The 17,171-nt window shown below is 42.4% G+C and overlaps 1 protein-coding gene across 2 annotated transcripts in view; it reads right to left on the bottom strand.

Moving 5' to 3' along the window:
- LOC139389865 (disabled homolog 2-interacting protein-like) overlaps positions 1-17,171 on the bottom strand; it is a 47,973-nt gene that overhangs the window by 12,173 nt on the left and 18,629 nt on the right. The window contains exons 1-4 of one of the 2 annotated variants that reach the window (XM_071136858.1): positions 14,666-14,806; positions 4,677-4,830; positions 3,900-3,998; positions 3,220-3,774 (exon numbers count right to left, since the gene is read on the bottom strand). In XM_071136858.1, coding sequence (XP_070992959.1) covers positions 3,220-3,774; positions 3,900-3,998; positions 4,677-4,820 — 798 coding nt within the window. In that variant the 5' untranslated portion in view covers positions 4,821-4,830; positions 14,666-14,806. Of the gene's footprint in view, positions 1-3,219; positions 3,775-3,899; positions 3,999-4,676; positions 4,831-14,665; positions 14,807-17,171 lie in introns of those variants that run through there. The other variant, XM_071136859.1, reaches the window with a different exon arrangement.

Here is a 17,171-nt window from a genome sequence, read left to right as displayed (position 1 = left end):
CATATAATATTTAATATAGTACCCAACTTCTTTCTACCAATGATTGAGAGATGAGGAATCCCCCAAAAATGTAAAAAGCCACTCACGACCCACCACACCAAATTCACCAGTATACAGTATCAGTTCACTATGTCTAACAAGTAGTATGGAGTTGCAGCTTGGATTATTGCTTCTTCATACTATGCAATGAATTCCCAGTGAATTTGGTTGTGTTTTTTCCCCCTGTTCAGAGAAATTAGCAATTGAAGTATGGTGGATGATGTTACAGGCTTTGCTTTTTCTATGCATATTCTGAGGTTGGACGTTACCACATTAGCATGTGGGACGCACCGATTGGTATCAACTCGTTAGTCAGTATGTGTTACACATGTGCTGGATTGTCATCTTGTTAGTGGGAAGGTGTTTCACCTGTGCAGGCCCAGGTGATATTTAAGAATGGCTGGCCCAGTGGCTCCAGTTGTCTTGAGAGATGTGGAGGGTTAACACCTTTAGTTGGCTCTCCCTATTTGAGTTAAAAAATAAAATAAAATAAACACTCCTTTATCTGATCTTCCCTGTTTTCATATTGCTCCCCTTTATGGTTTGCTTCCCGTTTTTAAGTTTGGTGTGGGTTTAAATTTTGTTTGCCTGTTCTTGACCAAATTTAGTGGGCACTCATGGAGGGTGTATTTTATGTTCCAGTTGATGTTGCTAGTCAACTTTCAGTGGACATCCACGAGGGTCTGTAAATAACTCCTCCTAAAACCCCCTCTGTTGAGCGACAATGTTTGGTTTTCTTACTGGGGAAAGTAACAAAATAAAGTTGCAGGAAGGCTAATCTTATCTGTTTCTAACTACAGAAACCATTTCAGACCCAATCTGAGAAGGTGGGTGTCAAACCTCTTTCTTGCGCTTTTTGAGGTGGAACAACCCTTTTAAAAAAAAGAAATTGAAGTCGATAGCCACAGTCATTTCAATCAAATTAAAGAGATCCATTTGGCGAGAGAACGCCTCTAGATTAGGAGAGGCCTCTAGATTAGGAGAGACCTCTTTGAAAGTGTAGATTCATGGACCTCTATCTATCCATCTATTGGATTAGGGCAGGCTAAACAGTGAACTGAAATGAGAGGGAGGGGGTGTGAGCCACTACGGGGCAGTGGATAAATGCAAAACGAAGCAAAGTCCCAATTGTTTCCCAGAGCAGAAAGTAGGCTAACATTAGAGAAAGGTTGTTTAAAACGAAGCTCCATCGCCCTGGTGCTGTTTCTACTAATACAAGCTGCTGTAGGGCATGGACATTCTTACAGTGCTGTTACATAAGCAGGAGCAATGTTTGAGGGTCAAAGTCAAAAAATATTTTTCTGTGCTGAAACAGCTATCCTCAATGACGACCGATGACCTTGTGCACCAGAACACACACACACACTAGCGTTATTAGCGTTCTGCCTCACTGCGTGGTTTTACCGCAGGAGCTGGAGAGTGGGTGGAGCAAAGCAGGAATTAATGAGGACGACAAAGCTAATTATCACAGGGGGCTGACACCGCTTTCCTCCCTGGGAATGGTGAGCGAGAAGACAGCACAGTGGCCGTGTAACACAACCACATTCATATGAGATACAGCATTGATTGCTGCTAGATCACGTTCACGTGGCTCCTGCAGTGGTGGAAAAAATACACAATTGTCATACTTGAGTAGAAGTAAAGATACCGTAACAGAAAATGACTCAAGTAAAAGTGAAAGTCACCCAGTAAAACACTACTTGAGTAAAAGTCTAAAAGTATTTGATTTTAAATATACTTACGTATCAAAAGTAAAAGTACAAGTATAAATAATTTCAAATATCTTATATTAGGCAAACCAGAAGAAACCAGTTTTTATTTTATTTTGGATAGTCAGGGGCACACTCCAACACTCAGACATGATTTACAAATGAAGCATTTGTGTTTAGTGAGTCTGCCAAATCAGATGGCAGTAGGGATGAGCAGGGATAATCTCTTGATAAATATGTGAATTGCACCATTTTCCTGTCCTGTTAAGTATTCCAAATATAACTAGTACTTTTGGGTGCCAGGGAAAATGTATGATGTAAAAAAGTACATTATTTTCTTTAGGAATGCAGTGAAGTAAAAGTTGACAAAAATATAAAGTACAGATACCCCCAAAAAACGACTTACTTTAAAGTATTTGTACTTAAGTACTTTACACCACTGCTGAGAAGTGAAACACTTCTCCAGGCGTGGTGAGATTTTATGGTCTGCACAGTGTGCAATAAAGATGGAATGTGGATAAAGACCGAATTTGAGCATGATGACCTCTCTCTCTTTCTCTCTCCATAGTAAGGGAGATTTTGTTGTGTGGAGTTCGGCCAGATTTCTCAATTCCATACAGTGGATCAATGTTACTGTTTCAAAAACATCAAAACAACAATCCCTCAATGGGATGTATTGATTCTCTGAATAAGAGAAGGACATTTTACCACATAGCCTAATGTATGGCAAGTGGTCATACAAAGGGACTGAATTGAAATGGTCTATGCGATTGTTTTAAATGCAACATTGTGGGGTATTAGCAAAAGGTTTGCTGTTTCAGCCATTCAGCCAGTGTACGCAAGTCCTCTCTCAGCTAGTCCTCATTAGAAAGTACTAATCCTCAGTCCCCCAATCACACACTCTAAGCAGGGGTGGATTCAGTTATTTTTCCACAGCATGTGAAGGCTGGGTCACATCCATTAGGGAACACAATGGAAAACGTTGTAAAGCGTTTTGCAATGGTAAACTAAAATGAGCAATTGGTAAGTCCGTTCATGTTTCTGTTTGTTTTCTTCCGTTTGCACTCCTCATGAACACGACCCTGCTCCCAACCCAAACAGGAAGCATTCACATTCTTCCAGGAGACTGTTTACGGTAAGCATGGGGAAGGAGGACTCCCAAAGACTAGGCTAAGTTACAAAGCCCCTGGTGAAAAACGAGGCTCACTGGACCTTTAAACCCCTTTACCTTATACAGCTACTGTGTGCAATATGCAGCTGAGATTATGTTGATTGTTGCTTATTTGAGACAACGGTATCACTGATTGTGAGTTATCAAAGGTTTCACAGCTGTGATGAGTACAATACGATTTTTTGGCAAATATCAATTTGATCTAGGTCGTGTTTATTGTCGACATTTGGCAACGTGACTATTTTGGACTATCATTTGAAAGTGCGTAGAACACAGCCTCTGGAGAGTAGGGTGCCTTACCTTAGCCTTGCCGGTGCTCTGTAGGATGTGCACCAGGGCACTGGCCATCTCCTCCTTGTTCTTCACACTGAGGCCAGGCTCCATGATGGAGCACATCAGCATGTAGTTATTGGTAATGTACTCAGCAAACTCCTTATAGGACTCCATAGGCAGGATGCTCATGCTCTGGTACCGCGACTTGAGCCGAATCATAGGTCCGGGAGTTTTCCCTTTGCTCGGGTTGGGCGTGCTCACAGAGTACCACTTCTCCACGAACTGGCGTCCCATGACGGCGCCGGTGGGAATGATGACCAGGCCCACATAGCTGTTCTTGTCCTTCTTTTTCTTTTTATCAGTCTCCTTGTACAGGTGGACGGTGACACTATTGATGGCGGGTAAGTTGTTGAACTCAAAGTGCTCTCCCCAGAACACATTGTCTGTCTTGAGTTTGCAGGTAGTCCGTGCATAAAGCGTGTCGTCCAGACACAACTCACAGAAGTACCTTTTCTTGGCTGGAAGGTCCTTGGCCTCAATAATCCACAATTTCAGCAGGTTCTCCACACGCCGACTGTTGTCCTGTGAAAAACATCAAACATGTGCAACTTCAAACAACAACATTTTCATGGGTGTTCCTGTGCTCATGGGTTCTACTGTATTGCTCTTTCCTTCCACAGAGGGCCCACTACTTGTATAGGGTTTACCTTGTTTGGATTTACAGCTCTCCTTAAGTTCTCCATCCATTTGTCCCTCTCGGCGGATGACCGACACGAAAAGCATTTTGTTCCAGTGGAAGTGGTTACCTGTGAAGTATTGCAGACAATTAAGCCCTTCCCTTTATGAAAAAGACCCATATGAAAGCAGGGTTGGGTATCACACACACACACACACACTTCAGCTGGGCTACAGGGTCTGTGCACAGTGCACACTGATACAATGCATACTGAACACTGAGCCTGGACAGCCATTGAAATCCTCTTGCACTTGTCCACGAGAGAAACGCTTGTCCACTCGGTCACAGGGCCATGGTCTGTCCAGCTGGCAGCGTGCTTTAGCATAATAGGCAGTAAATCCTTGTGAATTGGGCCCTCTCAGAGCTCACCTCTCTGAGCAAATCCAGAGAGCAGGAGCATGGAGATGCCAACAGATGGGCCAGACAGACACACATGCCACTACCAGGCAGGAAGAGGGGAAGGGAGACCCTCCTGGCAGTGGGGACGCTCCCTAGCAGATGCCCAGCCACACACTCACACTACCCAAAGGCACTGGCTGCTTGACAGACATTGAGGGACCCGCCCACCTTTTATTACGCAGGTTTTCCGACTAAGGTAATGACGACGAAAAGAAAGAGATTAGACACCATGCATTATATACAGTGCTTCAGGATCCTAAAAGACGCTATTAAAAAGAGTCCGCAGTTAGCGAGCCTTGAGCTGTGGCAGTCATGAGAGGCAGTGGTGGCGCTGGTGGGAGGGGCTCACCTCGAAGCAGTAGTCCTGGCCCAGGATGCTGCTGTGCACCGGTTTGATCAACACCTCGTCCTCCATGCTGAGATCCAAAGCTTCTACTGCACTGCTGGGGCTGAACAACGACTCATGAGACCGTGATTCCTTCAGCCTAGGCATTAGATGGGATCTGGGGGAGAAGAGGAAGAGACGCGGTCAGTCATTCACACAAAAACAACATCTCAACATAGGCAACAGTCAGCTATGTCCCACACTGAGGGAAGAGGGCTGGGGAAGGCATGTGTTCCAATAACAGACAAGTGTTGTGGGTACACCCTGTCGGATGCCACTGGCTCTGGCCCTACGGGGTTGGCATGACTGAGATCTCCATTATTTCCCAGCTGGTAGCTCTCCTGCTTGGATGGGCTTTTGATGGTCTGGCAGGTGAGGACGCTGCTCCAATAATGCTTTATAGGGCCTCTGGCAAACAGCAGAGCACAGCTGCAGAGACAAGGAGGTGGCAATCTGACTCGTCACTCAGTCGCTAGGCAGGGAAGACTACCATCATGGCCATTAGAGGTCAACAGCAATAACAAAGCTCAAGCAATATCAATCGAGATCGTTATAGTGAAAGACAACAAGAAACTCGTACCGCCCACAGTAACATATGATAGCTGATACAGACATTTGTGCAACCAAGTGACTAAGGGTTCATTTTAGTGTTATTGGTTCAATATTTTAGTTGTATGTGAAAAACATGGCATCCGTAAAACAAGTATCACAACCTTCAATCCTCAACTCGATTTATTGACCGAAAAAGACAAAAATATAATTTTAAGGGGAATGGAAACACTAGGCTATAGAATGCCAGCTATCTGTGACTCGCCATATTGGCATTGTTGTATCACTGGCAAGTTGTCACAGATAATATAGACAGAAGAAATGTTTGCTCCTACAGTGTATGCTCTTCTTTCTGTTGTTCCATAAGTGGTGTTGGTTAACTCCTGCACATTACAATTCATTTCTAGGTGGGTAAGCAGGGCAATTAAGCACCTGCTGAGCGGCAAAATGAGAGATATGCGCTTACTCATCGCTCCCCTGGCTCTTCATTGGCTGCATGAATTAAACATGGCTGTACTTCCTGCCTCGGGGATGAGTCAGGAAAAGTCCTCGGGCGGGGAGTGAGTCGTCACATTCTCTAGCTCAGCTCATTAGTATGGTGGCGGGGACACAGTGAGGAGCTGTGAGAATTACAGAGAGATACCTGGCAGAGCTGAGGAGGTCCAACTAAATGAAACCTCCCTCTCTGAGAAGCTAGATCTCTGGGGGAAAACTCTTTAACATAGAGTCTTTGGGAAGCTCTGGGTGGATTTTGTTCTTGGTGACTGTTTAACAAAATGTGACAGTGTAAAATTGTTTACAATTAGCCTTAATGAAACAAATTGTACTACAGTAATGTACTACAATCATCTTATAATGGCCTTTAAATGAAAATGGGTCTGGTTCCATAATATTAGGGCAGAGTTTCCCAAATCCAGTCTTCGAGTACGTCCAACAGTACACATTGTTGTTGTATCACAAGCCTCTACTTGTCAATTAATCATCAAGCCCTCAATGAGTTGAATCAGGTGAGTTTGTCCTGGGCTACAACTAAAATGTGTGCTGTTGTTGGGGTTACTCGAGGACTGGACTTGGGAGCCACTGATATAGGGGATCAATGACGTAAAAGAAATCCTCATATTTCCAGTCAATGACAAACAAGTGTCATGATCACTAGACCAAACTCCAAGGCAGTAGGCTAGCTCTGTCACTCATGCTGCAGTCTGTTAATGCACTGTGCTGACAACTATGCTGCTTTTGAATTCACTTCCTGAGAGATTCATGAGCGTCTGATGGCTGCTATTCAACTTGCAGTCTGTGGCACAGCATTTACCCAATGATCTTGTCAATGCCATTGCAGACCGTTGGGGGCCAAGAACACAAACAGCCGAAAACAGCCAATTAAATGAGGTCAGACTATCGTTTTGTCTCGGAGACGGTGGTCTCTGAATTAACATAAAACAAACACTTCTATCTCTTACAGCACAGAATGAAAATAAATATATACGTACAGTAGCCTACTGGCAGAGTTAGATATATTTACATATAAAGGAGTAATTTATGAATAGAATACTGTATTCTAGTATTTCATGAGGTGTGTAACTATAATGCACTGCAGACAGGTCCGATTGCAATCAACAACAAAAAAACATCTTTCAAAAATGATATCCAACTCCACACTGATATTGTTAATGTTCAGAAACCCTTAAATGTTTTTTCTGAAAAGAAAATAAAAACAATTGTAAGTAATTATGGACAACATTCAAAGGATTAAAGGAAAACTCCACCTAAAAACGATATTTTTGTATTTGTTTCATTAGTCCATTGTTGATATAGTACAGAAATGTTTTGCATATCAGCAATGAAGTTTAAGGTATAGAGTACAACTTTCAAAATACATAAATACAGCCGGCTGAACTTCTGTATTTTGAAAGTTATACAATACCAGTCAAAAGTTTGGACACCTGCTCATTCGTTTTTAAAATTGTTTAACTATTTTCTACATTGTAGAATAATAGTGAAGACATCAAAACTATATTTTTTAAAACATATGGAATCATGTAGTAACCATATAAGTGCTCCTCTGTCCAGTGTCTGTGTTCTTTTGCCCATCTTAATCTTTTCTTTTTATTGGCCAGTCTAAGATATGGTTTTTTCTTTGCAACTCTGCCTAGAAGGCCAGCATCCCAGAATCGCCTCTTCACTGTTGACGTTGAGACTGGTGTTTTGCGGGTACTATTTAATGAAGCTGCCAGTTGAGGACTTGTGAGGCGTCTGTTTCTTAAACTAGACACTAATGTACTTGTCCTCTTGCTCAGTTGGCCTCCCACTCCTCTTTCTATTCTGGTTAGAGCCAGTTTGCGCTGTTCTGTGAAGGGAGTAGTACACAACGTTGCACAAGATATTCAGTTTCTTGCCAATTTCTCACATGGAATAGCCTTCATTTCTCAGAACAAGAATAGATTGACGAGTTTCAGAAGAAAGGGCTTTGTTTCTGGCCATTTTGAGCCTGTAATCAAACCCACAAATGCTGATGCTCCAGATACTCAACTAGTCTAAAGAAGGACAGTTTTATTGTTTCTTTAATCAGGACAGCCGTTTTCAGCTGTGCTAACATAATTGCAAAAGGGTTTTCTAATGATCAATTAGCCTTTTACAATTATAAACTTGGATTAGCTAAGACAACATTCCATTGGAACACAGGAGTGATGATTTCTGATAATAGGCCTCTGTACGCCTACAGTATGTAGATATTTCATTTAAAAAAAAATCAGATACAGTTTCCAGCTACAATAGTCATTTACAACATTAATTATGTCTACACTGAATTTCTGATCAATTTGATGTTATTTTAATGGACAAAGTAATATGCTTTCAAAAACAAGGATATTTCTAAGTGACCCCAAACTTTTGAACGGTAATCCCACACACACATACAGTTGAAGTCGGACGTTAACATACACTTAGGTTGCAGTCATTCAAAAAAAAAATAATTTCAACCACTTGTCAACAAATTTCAACCAATTTCTTGTCAACAAACTATAGTTTAGGACATCTACTTTGTGCATGACACAAGTCATTTTTCCAACAATTGTTTACTGACAGATTATGTCACTTATAATTGACTGTATCACAATTCCAGTGGGTCAGAAGTTTACATACACTAAGTTGACGGTGCCTTTAAACAGCTTGGAAAAATAATGTCATGGCTTTAGAAGCTTCTGATAGTCTAATTGACATAATTTGAGTCAATTGGTGATGTACCTGTGGATGTATTTCAAGGCCTACCTACAAACTCAGTCCTTCTTTGCATGACATCATGGGAAAATAAAAAGAAATCAGCCAAGACCCCTGAAAAAATGTGTAGACCTCCACAAGTCTGGTTCATCCTTCGGAGCAATTTCCAAACGCCTGAAGGTACCACATTCATCTGTACAAACAATACTACGCAAATATAAACACCATGGGACCACCCAGCTGTCATTACCACTCAGGAAGGAGACGCATTCTGTCTCCTAGGGATGAACGTACTTTGGTGCGAAAAGTGCAAATCAATCCCAGAAAAACAGCAGAGGACCTTGTGAAGATGCTGGAGGAAACAGGTACAAAGGTATCTATATTCACAGTAAAACGAGTCCTATAATCGACATAACCAGAAAGGCCGCTCAGCAAGGAAGAAGCCACTGCTCCAAAACCGCCATTAAAAAGCCAGACTACAGTTTGCAACTGCACATGGGGACAAAGAACATACTTTTTAGGGAAATGTTCTCTGGTCTGATGAAACAAAAATAGAACTGTTTGGCCATAATGACCATCATTATTTTAGGAAGAAAAAGGGGGATGCTTGCAAGCCGAAGAACACCATCCCAACCGTGAAGCACAGGGGTGGCAGCATCATGTTGTGAGGGTGCTTTACTGGAATAGGGACTGGTGCCCTTCACAAAATAGATGGCATGATGAGGCAGGAAAATTATGTGGATATATTGAAGCAACATCTCAAGACATCAGTCAGGAAGTTAAAGCTTGGTCGCAAATTGGTCTTCCAAATGGACAATGACCCCGAGAATACTTCCAAAGTTGTGGCAAAATGATTTAAGGACAACAAAGTCAAGGTATTTGAGTGGCTATCACAAAGCCCTCACCTCCATCCCATAGAAAATGTGTGGACAGAACTGAAAAAGCATGTGCGAGCAAGGAGTCCAACAAACCTGACTCAGTTACACCAGCTCTGTCAGAATGAATGGGCCAAAATTCACCCAACTTATTGTGGGAAGCTTGTGGAAGGCTACCCGAAACGTTTGACCCAAGTTCAACAATTTGAAGGCAATGCTACCAAATACTAATTGAGTGTATGTAAACTTCTGACCCACTGCGAATGTGATGAAAGAAATAAAAGCTGGAATAAATCACTAATATTATTTTGACATTTCACATTATTAAAATAAAGTTTGGATCCTAACTGACCTAAGACAGGGAATCTTTACTAGGATTAAATGTCAGGAATTGTGAAAAACTGAGTTTAAATATATTTGGCTAAGGTGTATGTAAACTTCAGACTCCAACTGTATACACACACAAAACCAGTCAAATGTTTTAGAACACTTACTCATTGTCACGTTCTGACCTTAGTTCTTTTGTTTTGTCTTTGTTTTAGTATGGTCAGGGCGTGAGTTGGGTGGGTTGTCTATATTCGTTTTTCTATGATTTGGGATGACTGTGTTTGGCCTGGTATGGTTCTCAATCAGAGGCAGTTGTCAATCGTTGTCCCTGATTGAGAATCATACTTAGGTAGCCTGGTTTCACTTTTGAGTTGTGGGTGTTTGTTTTCCGTGTCAGTGTTTGGTCCACACGGTACTGTTTCGGTTGAGTTATTTCACGTTGTCGTTTATTGTTTTTGTTTCAGTGTTCACTTTTCTTATTAAAATCAAGATGAACACTTACCACGCTGCGTATTGGTCCGATCCTTGCTACTCCTCCCCAGAAGAGGAAGAGGAAAGCCGTTACACTCATTCAAAGGTTTTTCTTTATTTCTACTATTTTCAACATTGTAGAATAATAGTGAAGACATCAAAACTATGAAATAACACATATGGAATCAAAAAGTGTTAAAATATATATTTTATATTTGAGATTCTTCAAATAGCCAACCTTTGCCTTGATGACAATTTTGCACTCTTGGCATTCTCTCAACCAGCTTCATGAGGTAGTCACCTGGAATGCATTTCAATTAACAGGTGTGCCTAGTTAAAAGTTCATGTGGAATTTCTTTCCTTCTTAATGTGTTTCAGCCAATCAGTTGAGTTGTGACAAGGTGGAGGGTGGGCTATACGATGGTCTTTTACCAAATAAGTCTAAGTCCATATTATGTCAAGAACAGCTAAAATAAGCAAAGAGAAACGACAGTCCATCATTACTTTAAGTCGTGGTCAGTCAATCCGGAAAATGTCATGAACTTTGAAAGTTTCTTCAAGTGTAGTCGCAAAAACCATCAAGCACTATGATGAAACTGGCTCTCCTAATGACCGCCATGGGAATGGAAGACCCAGAGTTACCTCTACCACAGAGAATAAGTTCATTGAAATTGCAGCCCAAATAAATGCTTCAGAGTTAAATTAACAGACACATCAACTGCTCGGAGACTGTGTGAATCAGGCCTTCATGGTCAAATTTCTGCAAAGAAATCACGACTAAAGGACACCAATAAGAAGAAGATACCTGCTCAGACCAAGAAACACGAGCAATGGACATTAGACCGGTGGAAATTTGTCCATTGGTCTGTAGTCCAAATTTGAGATTTTTGGTTCCAACCGCCGTGTCTGAGAGACGCAGAGTAGGTGAACGTATGATCTCCACATGTGTATTTCCCACCGTAAAGCATGGAGGAGGTGGTGTTATGGTGTGGGTGTGCTTTGCTGGTGATACGGTCTGATTTATTTAGAATTCAAGGTACACTTAACCAGCATGGCTTCCACAGCATTCTGCAGCGATACGCCATCCCATCTGGTTTGCGCGCAGCGGGACCACCATTTGTTTTTCAACAGGACAATGACCCAACACACCTCCAGGCTGTGTAAGGGCTATTTTACCAAGACGGGGAGTGATGGAATGCTGCATCAGCTGACCTGGTCTCCACAATCGCCCAACCCAATTGAGATGGTTTGGAATGTGTCGAATGTGATGGAAAAGCAGTCAACAAGTGCTCAGCATGTGGGGACTCCTTCAAGACTGTTATAAAAGCATTCCAGGTAAAGCTGCTTGAAAGAATGCCAATAGTGTACAAAGCTGTCAAGGCAAAGGGTGGCTATTTGAAGAATCTAAAATATTAAATATTTTGATTTGTTTAACACTTTTTTGGTTACTACATGATTCCATATGTGTTATTACAATAGTTTTGATGTCTTCACTATTATTCTACAATGTAGAAAATAGTAAAAATAAAGAACAATGAGTAGGAGTTCTAAAACTTTTGACCGGTAGTGTATATAATGTTGTGAACAAACAAACTTAGATTCTATACATTTCCATATTTTGTTATCAATCACAGGACATGTTTGGTTGCTGTAAGGGTAATAATATAAGCCAGATAAGGCCTTTACATTTTATTTTCAAAAAATAAAAAATAAAATAAAATAATTGTATGTCACATACACATGTTTAGCAGATGTTATTGCGGGTGTAGCGAAATGCTTGTGTTTCTAGCTCCAACAGTGCAGTAATATCTAACAAGTAATATTTAACAACACACACAATCTAATGTAAAGGAATGGAATTAAGAATGTATAAATACTTGGAAGAGCAATATCTAAGCGGCATAGACTAACACACAGGTAGGATTGAATACAGAATATACATACTATGAGATGTGTAATGCAAAATATGCAAACATTATTCACGGGACACTAGTCACTTTAATAAAGTAGCCAGTGATTTCAAGTCTATGTATATAGGGGGCAGCAGCCTCTAAGGTGCTAGTCATGAATTCAAACTACCACATTAAATGCACAGCACAGCAATTTATGCAGTTGATTTGCTTGTCGTCATCTCTTCTACCACGTCCTCCACCATCTGTTGTGCAGTTCCAGGCGGTTTAAGTTAAAACATCAAAAGGCAATACAGGTGTAAACGGGGGAAAAAAATGTAACCGATGTTGTGCCCATGATCCTATTAAATCATTATTCATCGCTGCAGCCATCTACACGTTTTTACCTCCGATATCAGATCACTTAGTGGCTTTTTGATATGGGACTGTAAATACTGGCTTCTTCCAAAATGCCTCAAACACTCCCTGCTGACAGGAAACATGGGCCCCAAAAAGGACCTCTGTTCTGAAAAGGAAACACCCGAGCAAGGATGTCACACAAAACAACAGGCAGAAAAGCATGTTTTAGTGTAGGGAAAAAGGGAACATGGAGGCCGATTCTTAGAATCCAGATTGCAACAACAACGACAAAAAACAGTACGCTAACAATCGTACATCGATAACGGCAAAGTCAGACCACAAAAAAGGTGGTCAGGGTTTCAAAAGATGCACATACAATGTCTCTAGGGCAATCAAAAATGTATGTGGGGCTATCACTGTGTCCAATCTAGTTGGGAGACAAGTCAATCAAATCAGAGAATCTTTGTGAGCTATCACGAGCGAGACTGAACATTTTCTAAGCTCCTGTGTGTTGAAAGAAAAACATTAGCCAAAAGCCTGTTTTATTTTATACAATGAGCTTAAACTAATCCCGTTGAGTGTACGAAGATCAATATCGGTAAATAGATCAATTTCAAAACATCTGGATGCATGTCTCTCAACCGGCTGGCTACATACTCACCTATTTGGATAATGTCATGAGTATTTGGTATTTTACGATACCAAGTACACACAATGTGTCAGAATGCGCCTTGAAAAACAGAAACTGTTCCATTTGATCCATGTTTTTAATAGCTGAACGACTTGAGATTACGCAATCTCTGCACTATCGGCATGGATGACCATTGCATTAAACTTGCAAGCCTCTTTCTCAAAGCAGCTTACCGCGGTAATACTCTGGCAAAATAAGTACATTTTGAAAGGACAGGGTGAGAGTGGGCAAAGGTAACCCCCTGTATGACCTACAGTCGCATAACTGCACAGTGCACATAATACTAGTTGCTACATAACAATTATTGGGTGTCAAGCACAAGAATCATTGGAAGCATGCTAAATTGATTACTCAAATGTATGCTCCATATTCAAAATATTACCAGTTTAAGTGTTTGAATGAATGAATATGCACTAAACTGAAGTCTAGCAAACAGCAAGCTGTTCAAAGTGCTGCGACTGGGAAGATCCTGTATCACACAGGCTTAGAAACGTGATGACATGTTTGCGCCTCCTTTTGACTGGCCCACTGCTAAGAAGACGTCTGATTGCCTCCAAAATGAGCTGTGACAGGAGTTTGGATTTAATGAGCACCAACACGTTAGTCCAGACTCCAGACCCAGAATCCCTCCATCAAAAGGCCTCTCTGTCTAGTGTGTGTGTTTCTGAGACAGGCGCGGAAACGCCGGCATGAAAATCGCTATGCCTTTGTTTTTTCCCTCTACAAGGCAGTAAAAAATAATAATAATATGCGATGACAGAAACCATTAAAGCCCTTCATTTCTCACCTTTTCTCCAACCTCACTTTGAGTATTGCAGTCAGAGAAGCTCTGCAGAACTGAGAAAAAAAACAAACATCTCCAACTCTCTATGATCACACGTGCGCACACTCATGCTAAATGCTGGACACACACACACACACGCACACACACGCACACACAGCACACACAGCAGGTAGAGCTGGTTGCCACTCCTGTAGTGAATATTTCAGAAGCTTTTAGAACAGCAACATATCGGGTGGCTGCCTTTCAGAACGCAGATGAAAAGTGATTTTGAGACCCACATGGTGTCTTTCAACATATCACATGCCAACAGTCTTGTCATGTGTGAACACTGTTTGGAGTCATAGGACATTAGAAACTAAATGGTAATCTGGGAGAGGCGTTAAGCACCGGGTGGAAGGTCGAGGACATTCTTGAGATGTCATTACAGAGTGAACTACAGTGTTGTGCATCTATTCTGGCACAAAGGAACACTATGCTGCCTGGCTAGACACAAACATGAATGTGTCTACTAGGAGCAAATATTGACTGCGACAAGCCATCATTCAACATTTTCATTCTATGAAATAAAAACCAGAACAATCAGGGCGACAGCTAGACTACTGCCTTGCATCCAAACACAAGAAACACCCTCAAAGTCTACAGACAAATAATAAGATGCCAAGCCCACAAAGCCTATATAAAAACTCTGAGACCTTTGCGCAGAATGCACTGTGTCAAGCGTTCCTAACACACTGAGATGGAGACAGTGCAGTCCATCAAATGGATGATGGAGTCTGAGGCGGAATACTCACCAGACATTCCGTCAGAATCCCCGGGAACAATTTGAGCAAGGAGGAGAAAGAGGAAGAGGTGGTGGATGAGGAGGAAGCCGTCTCAGTGCTCCATTTTCTTCTGTGTGGTGAGAGCGGAGGAAAGCATGGTGGGGCTCATTCAGCCCTGCACAGCGTGCTGCTGCTAGCCTATTGCTCTCCTTCCCTCCCTCCCTCCCAGTCTGTCGGTCTCCTCTGGACTCTTTATTCTAGCCCCGCCGAGAGAGCCACAGCCTGCCCTACTTCCTTCCCCGCTACGCTCCTTTAAGTGGGCCACTGCTCCCTCTATCTGGCTGGCGGAGGACTGCTTCTGCCCACCGTCTTGTGCTCCCTCTCTCCATCCCCCTCACCCTCTCTTTCGTCTGTCTGGCTGTCAGTCTCCGTGTGTGTGAGCGCGCGCAGCGTAAGCAGGCTGTTTGGTGTGCTGTATCTCTGCCTGCCCCCCCCCCCGATGCAGTGTGTGTGAGCGCGTGTGTGTGGTCTTTTGTCCTGGTGTCTCTGTGTAGGGAGCAGGCCAGTCCGTCACAGAGATCTGCCTCTGGGGAGTAGCAGTCACTCACTGCAGATCACACAGCTCTCTCTCTCTCTATTTCTCGTTCCTCTTTTCATAGAAGCAGCAGCAGGGACAGACCAAAGGTTAGTGGTGCTGCACCACGTACTTAGGGGGTGCAGTACAAGGTGAGGCCATATGGTATGCTGTTTGGTCAATCGGATCGTTTGAAGCTGTACTCTGTTCAGAAGACTTCAGCAGCCTTGTTCAGAGTGCAGCACTCACTACAGCTCAGAGCTCTAGAACAAGGGTAAAGCATAAGTGGTCCTTATCTTCCCTATAGTGTCAGAAGAGCCACATCCATTAAAACAGCTCAGAATCAAAGACTTTCACTCATGCACAACTTACTGGAGACGCGCACACACACACAACGCTACATTAAATAATATACACACTTGATAAGTGTCAGGTTTTTTGTGTTTCTATGACAACACTGCATCAGGGAAAATGGTATCTTTGCTTCCTGGCAACTGACACTGTTCACGGGTAAGTGGGCAATTTTCAGCCTATTTTCTTTTCTATACTTCACAAGATGTTTTTTTTTCTTTCTCCTTCCACACAAACGATTGTGTCTCTGGAGTCTGACATGGAAGTGAGCGCGCAGGTTGAGCCACACGACCATGACACGTAACTTACGTCACCCACAGAATTTAGGTACCTTGAGGGCATTCTGCGCATCTCCCCATTATTGCACGAGAAGTTAACAATTATCCTCTTCGGCATAAAACCGTTGAGTACTCCAGAGGAGGATAATATAGGTTGCTAAGCAGTACTGTATTAAAAGTGGCGTAATGGGAAAATCAAGAGACATCTTAGTAAAGAATAGGAGAGATGGCGAAATCACAGCCCAACATTTGGACTGTGTCCTACAAAAGTGATTTACCTCCTGCTTAACGGCCCTTTAACAATTAGGGTACCCAATTACAGGCCAGAAACCCACACAGGACAAATAAGTACGTGCATATGCGTGTGAAACAATGAACCACAGCGGTCAAGGATTGGGTTAAGCTCTCACTTAAAACAAAATAAATCCGAAGTAACAAGATAGGGGCTTTGTGCTGATCAGTGGGATTCACTGCCGTAAACATTAGAGCTTACCACTTCCATTGCCTGATCAGAATAATGTACCAGCATATACTGTAACCTTCCGCATCAACAAGATCTCCACCACAACACTGTCCTGACCTGCACCCATGATGTCACTTCCAGTAGCGCTGCCATTTCTGGGCTAGTGCGTCGACAAACATCAGTCTTGCAGCAGACAGAATCTTGTTTTCTGTAGCCATTAGTATCCGATTCTCAACAAACGTGTGCTAAAATGTCAGACACAAAACTGATAGGAAACCCGGTACAGCACCACCAGCGTAATAAACAATGCTGTCCTCCTGGCATGGTGTTTACGGGCTCTCGGAGGCTCCGAATCTCGACAGGACTAGAGCAGGGCTGGATTAGCATGCGGTCTGTCGGTGAGAAGATCTCCGAGTCATTTCCCATGTCAGGCAGTGTTGAGAAGACAGGATGACAGTACTACTGCTCCTGTCAGGAGTTATCGTACGGGCCTGCATTATTAAGTTGCTTGGCTCCAAGCCGATTAAGCAAGAGAGCACAGTCATGATGGCAGGAACGTTTGACTGAAAGTCTCAACAAAAGGGTCTGTGCTGATACAAGGACCAATGTGTAATGTCTTCTACAAACCACTAGTATGTTACAATTCGCGGTCACTATCGAATACAATGCATTTGCTGTGTAAAATGAACCTCTATAAGTGAAAATGTGGAATTTGACCTGCTGTTTGCCAACAGACTGCCCCCTGCTGGGTGGCCTTTAAATTATTATTATTATATTTTTTTAAATATCTAAATGAAGGCTCTTGCATGTCTTATCAATCTATCTGAAAACAAAACACCCTATATAAAGGCTAAGCTACATATGGTATTG

The sequence above is a fragment of the Oncorhynchus clarkii genome, chromosome 30 (genome assembly GCF_045791955.1).
Source record: "Oncorhynchus clarkii lewisi isolate Uvic-CL-2024 chromosome 30, UVic_Ocla_1.0, whole genome shotgun sequence".
NCBI classification, from domain to species: Eukaryota; Metazoa; Chordata; class Actinopteri; order Salmoniformes; family Salmonidae; genus Oncorhynchus; species Oncorhynchus clarkii.
This window is presented reverse-complemented; position numbering and strand designations above follow the sequence as displayed.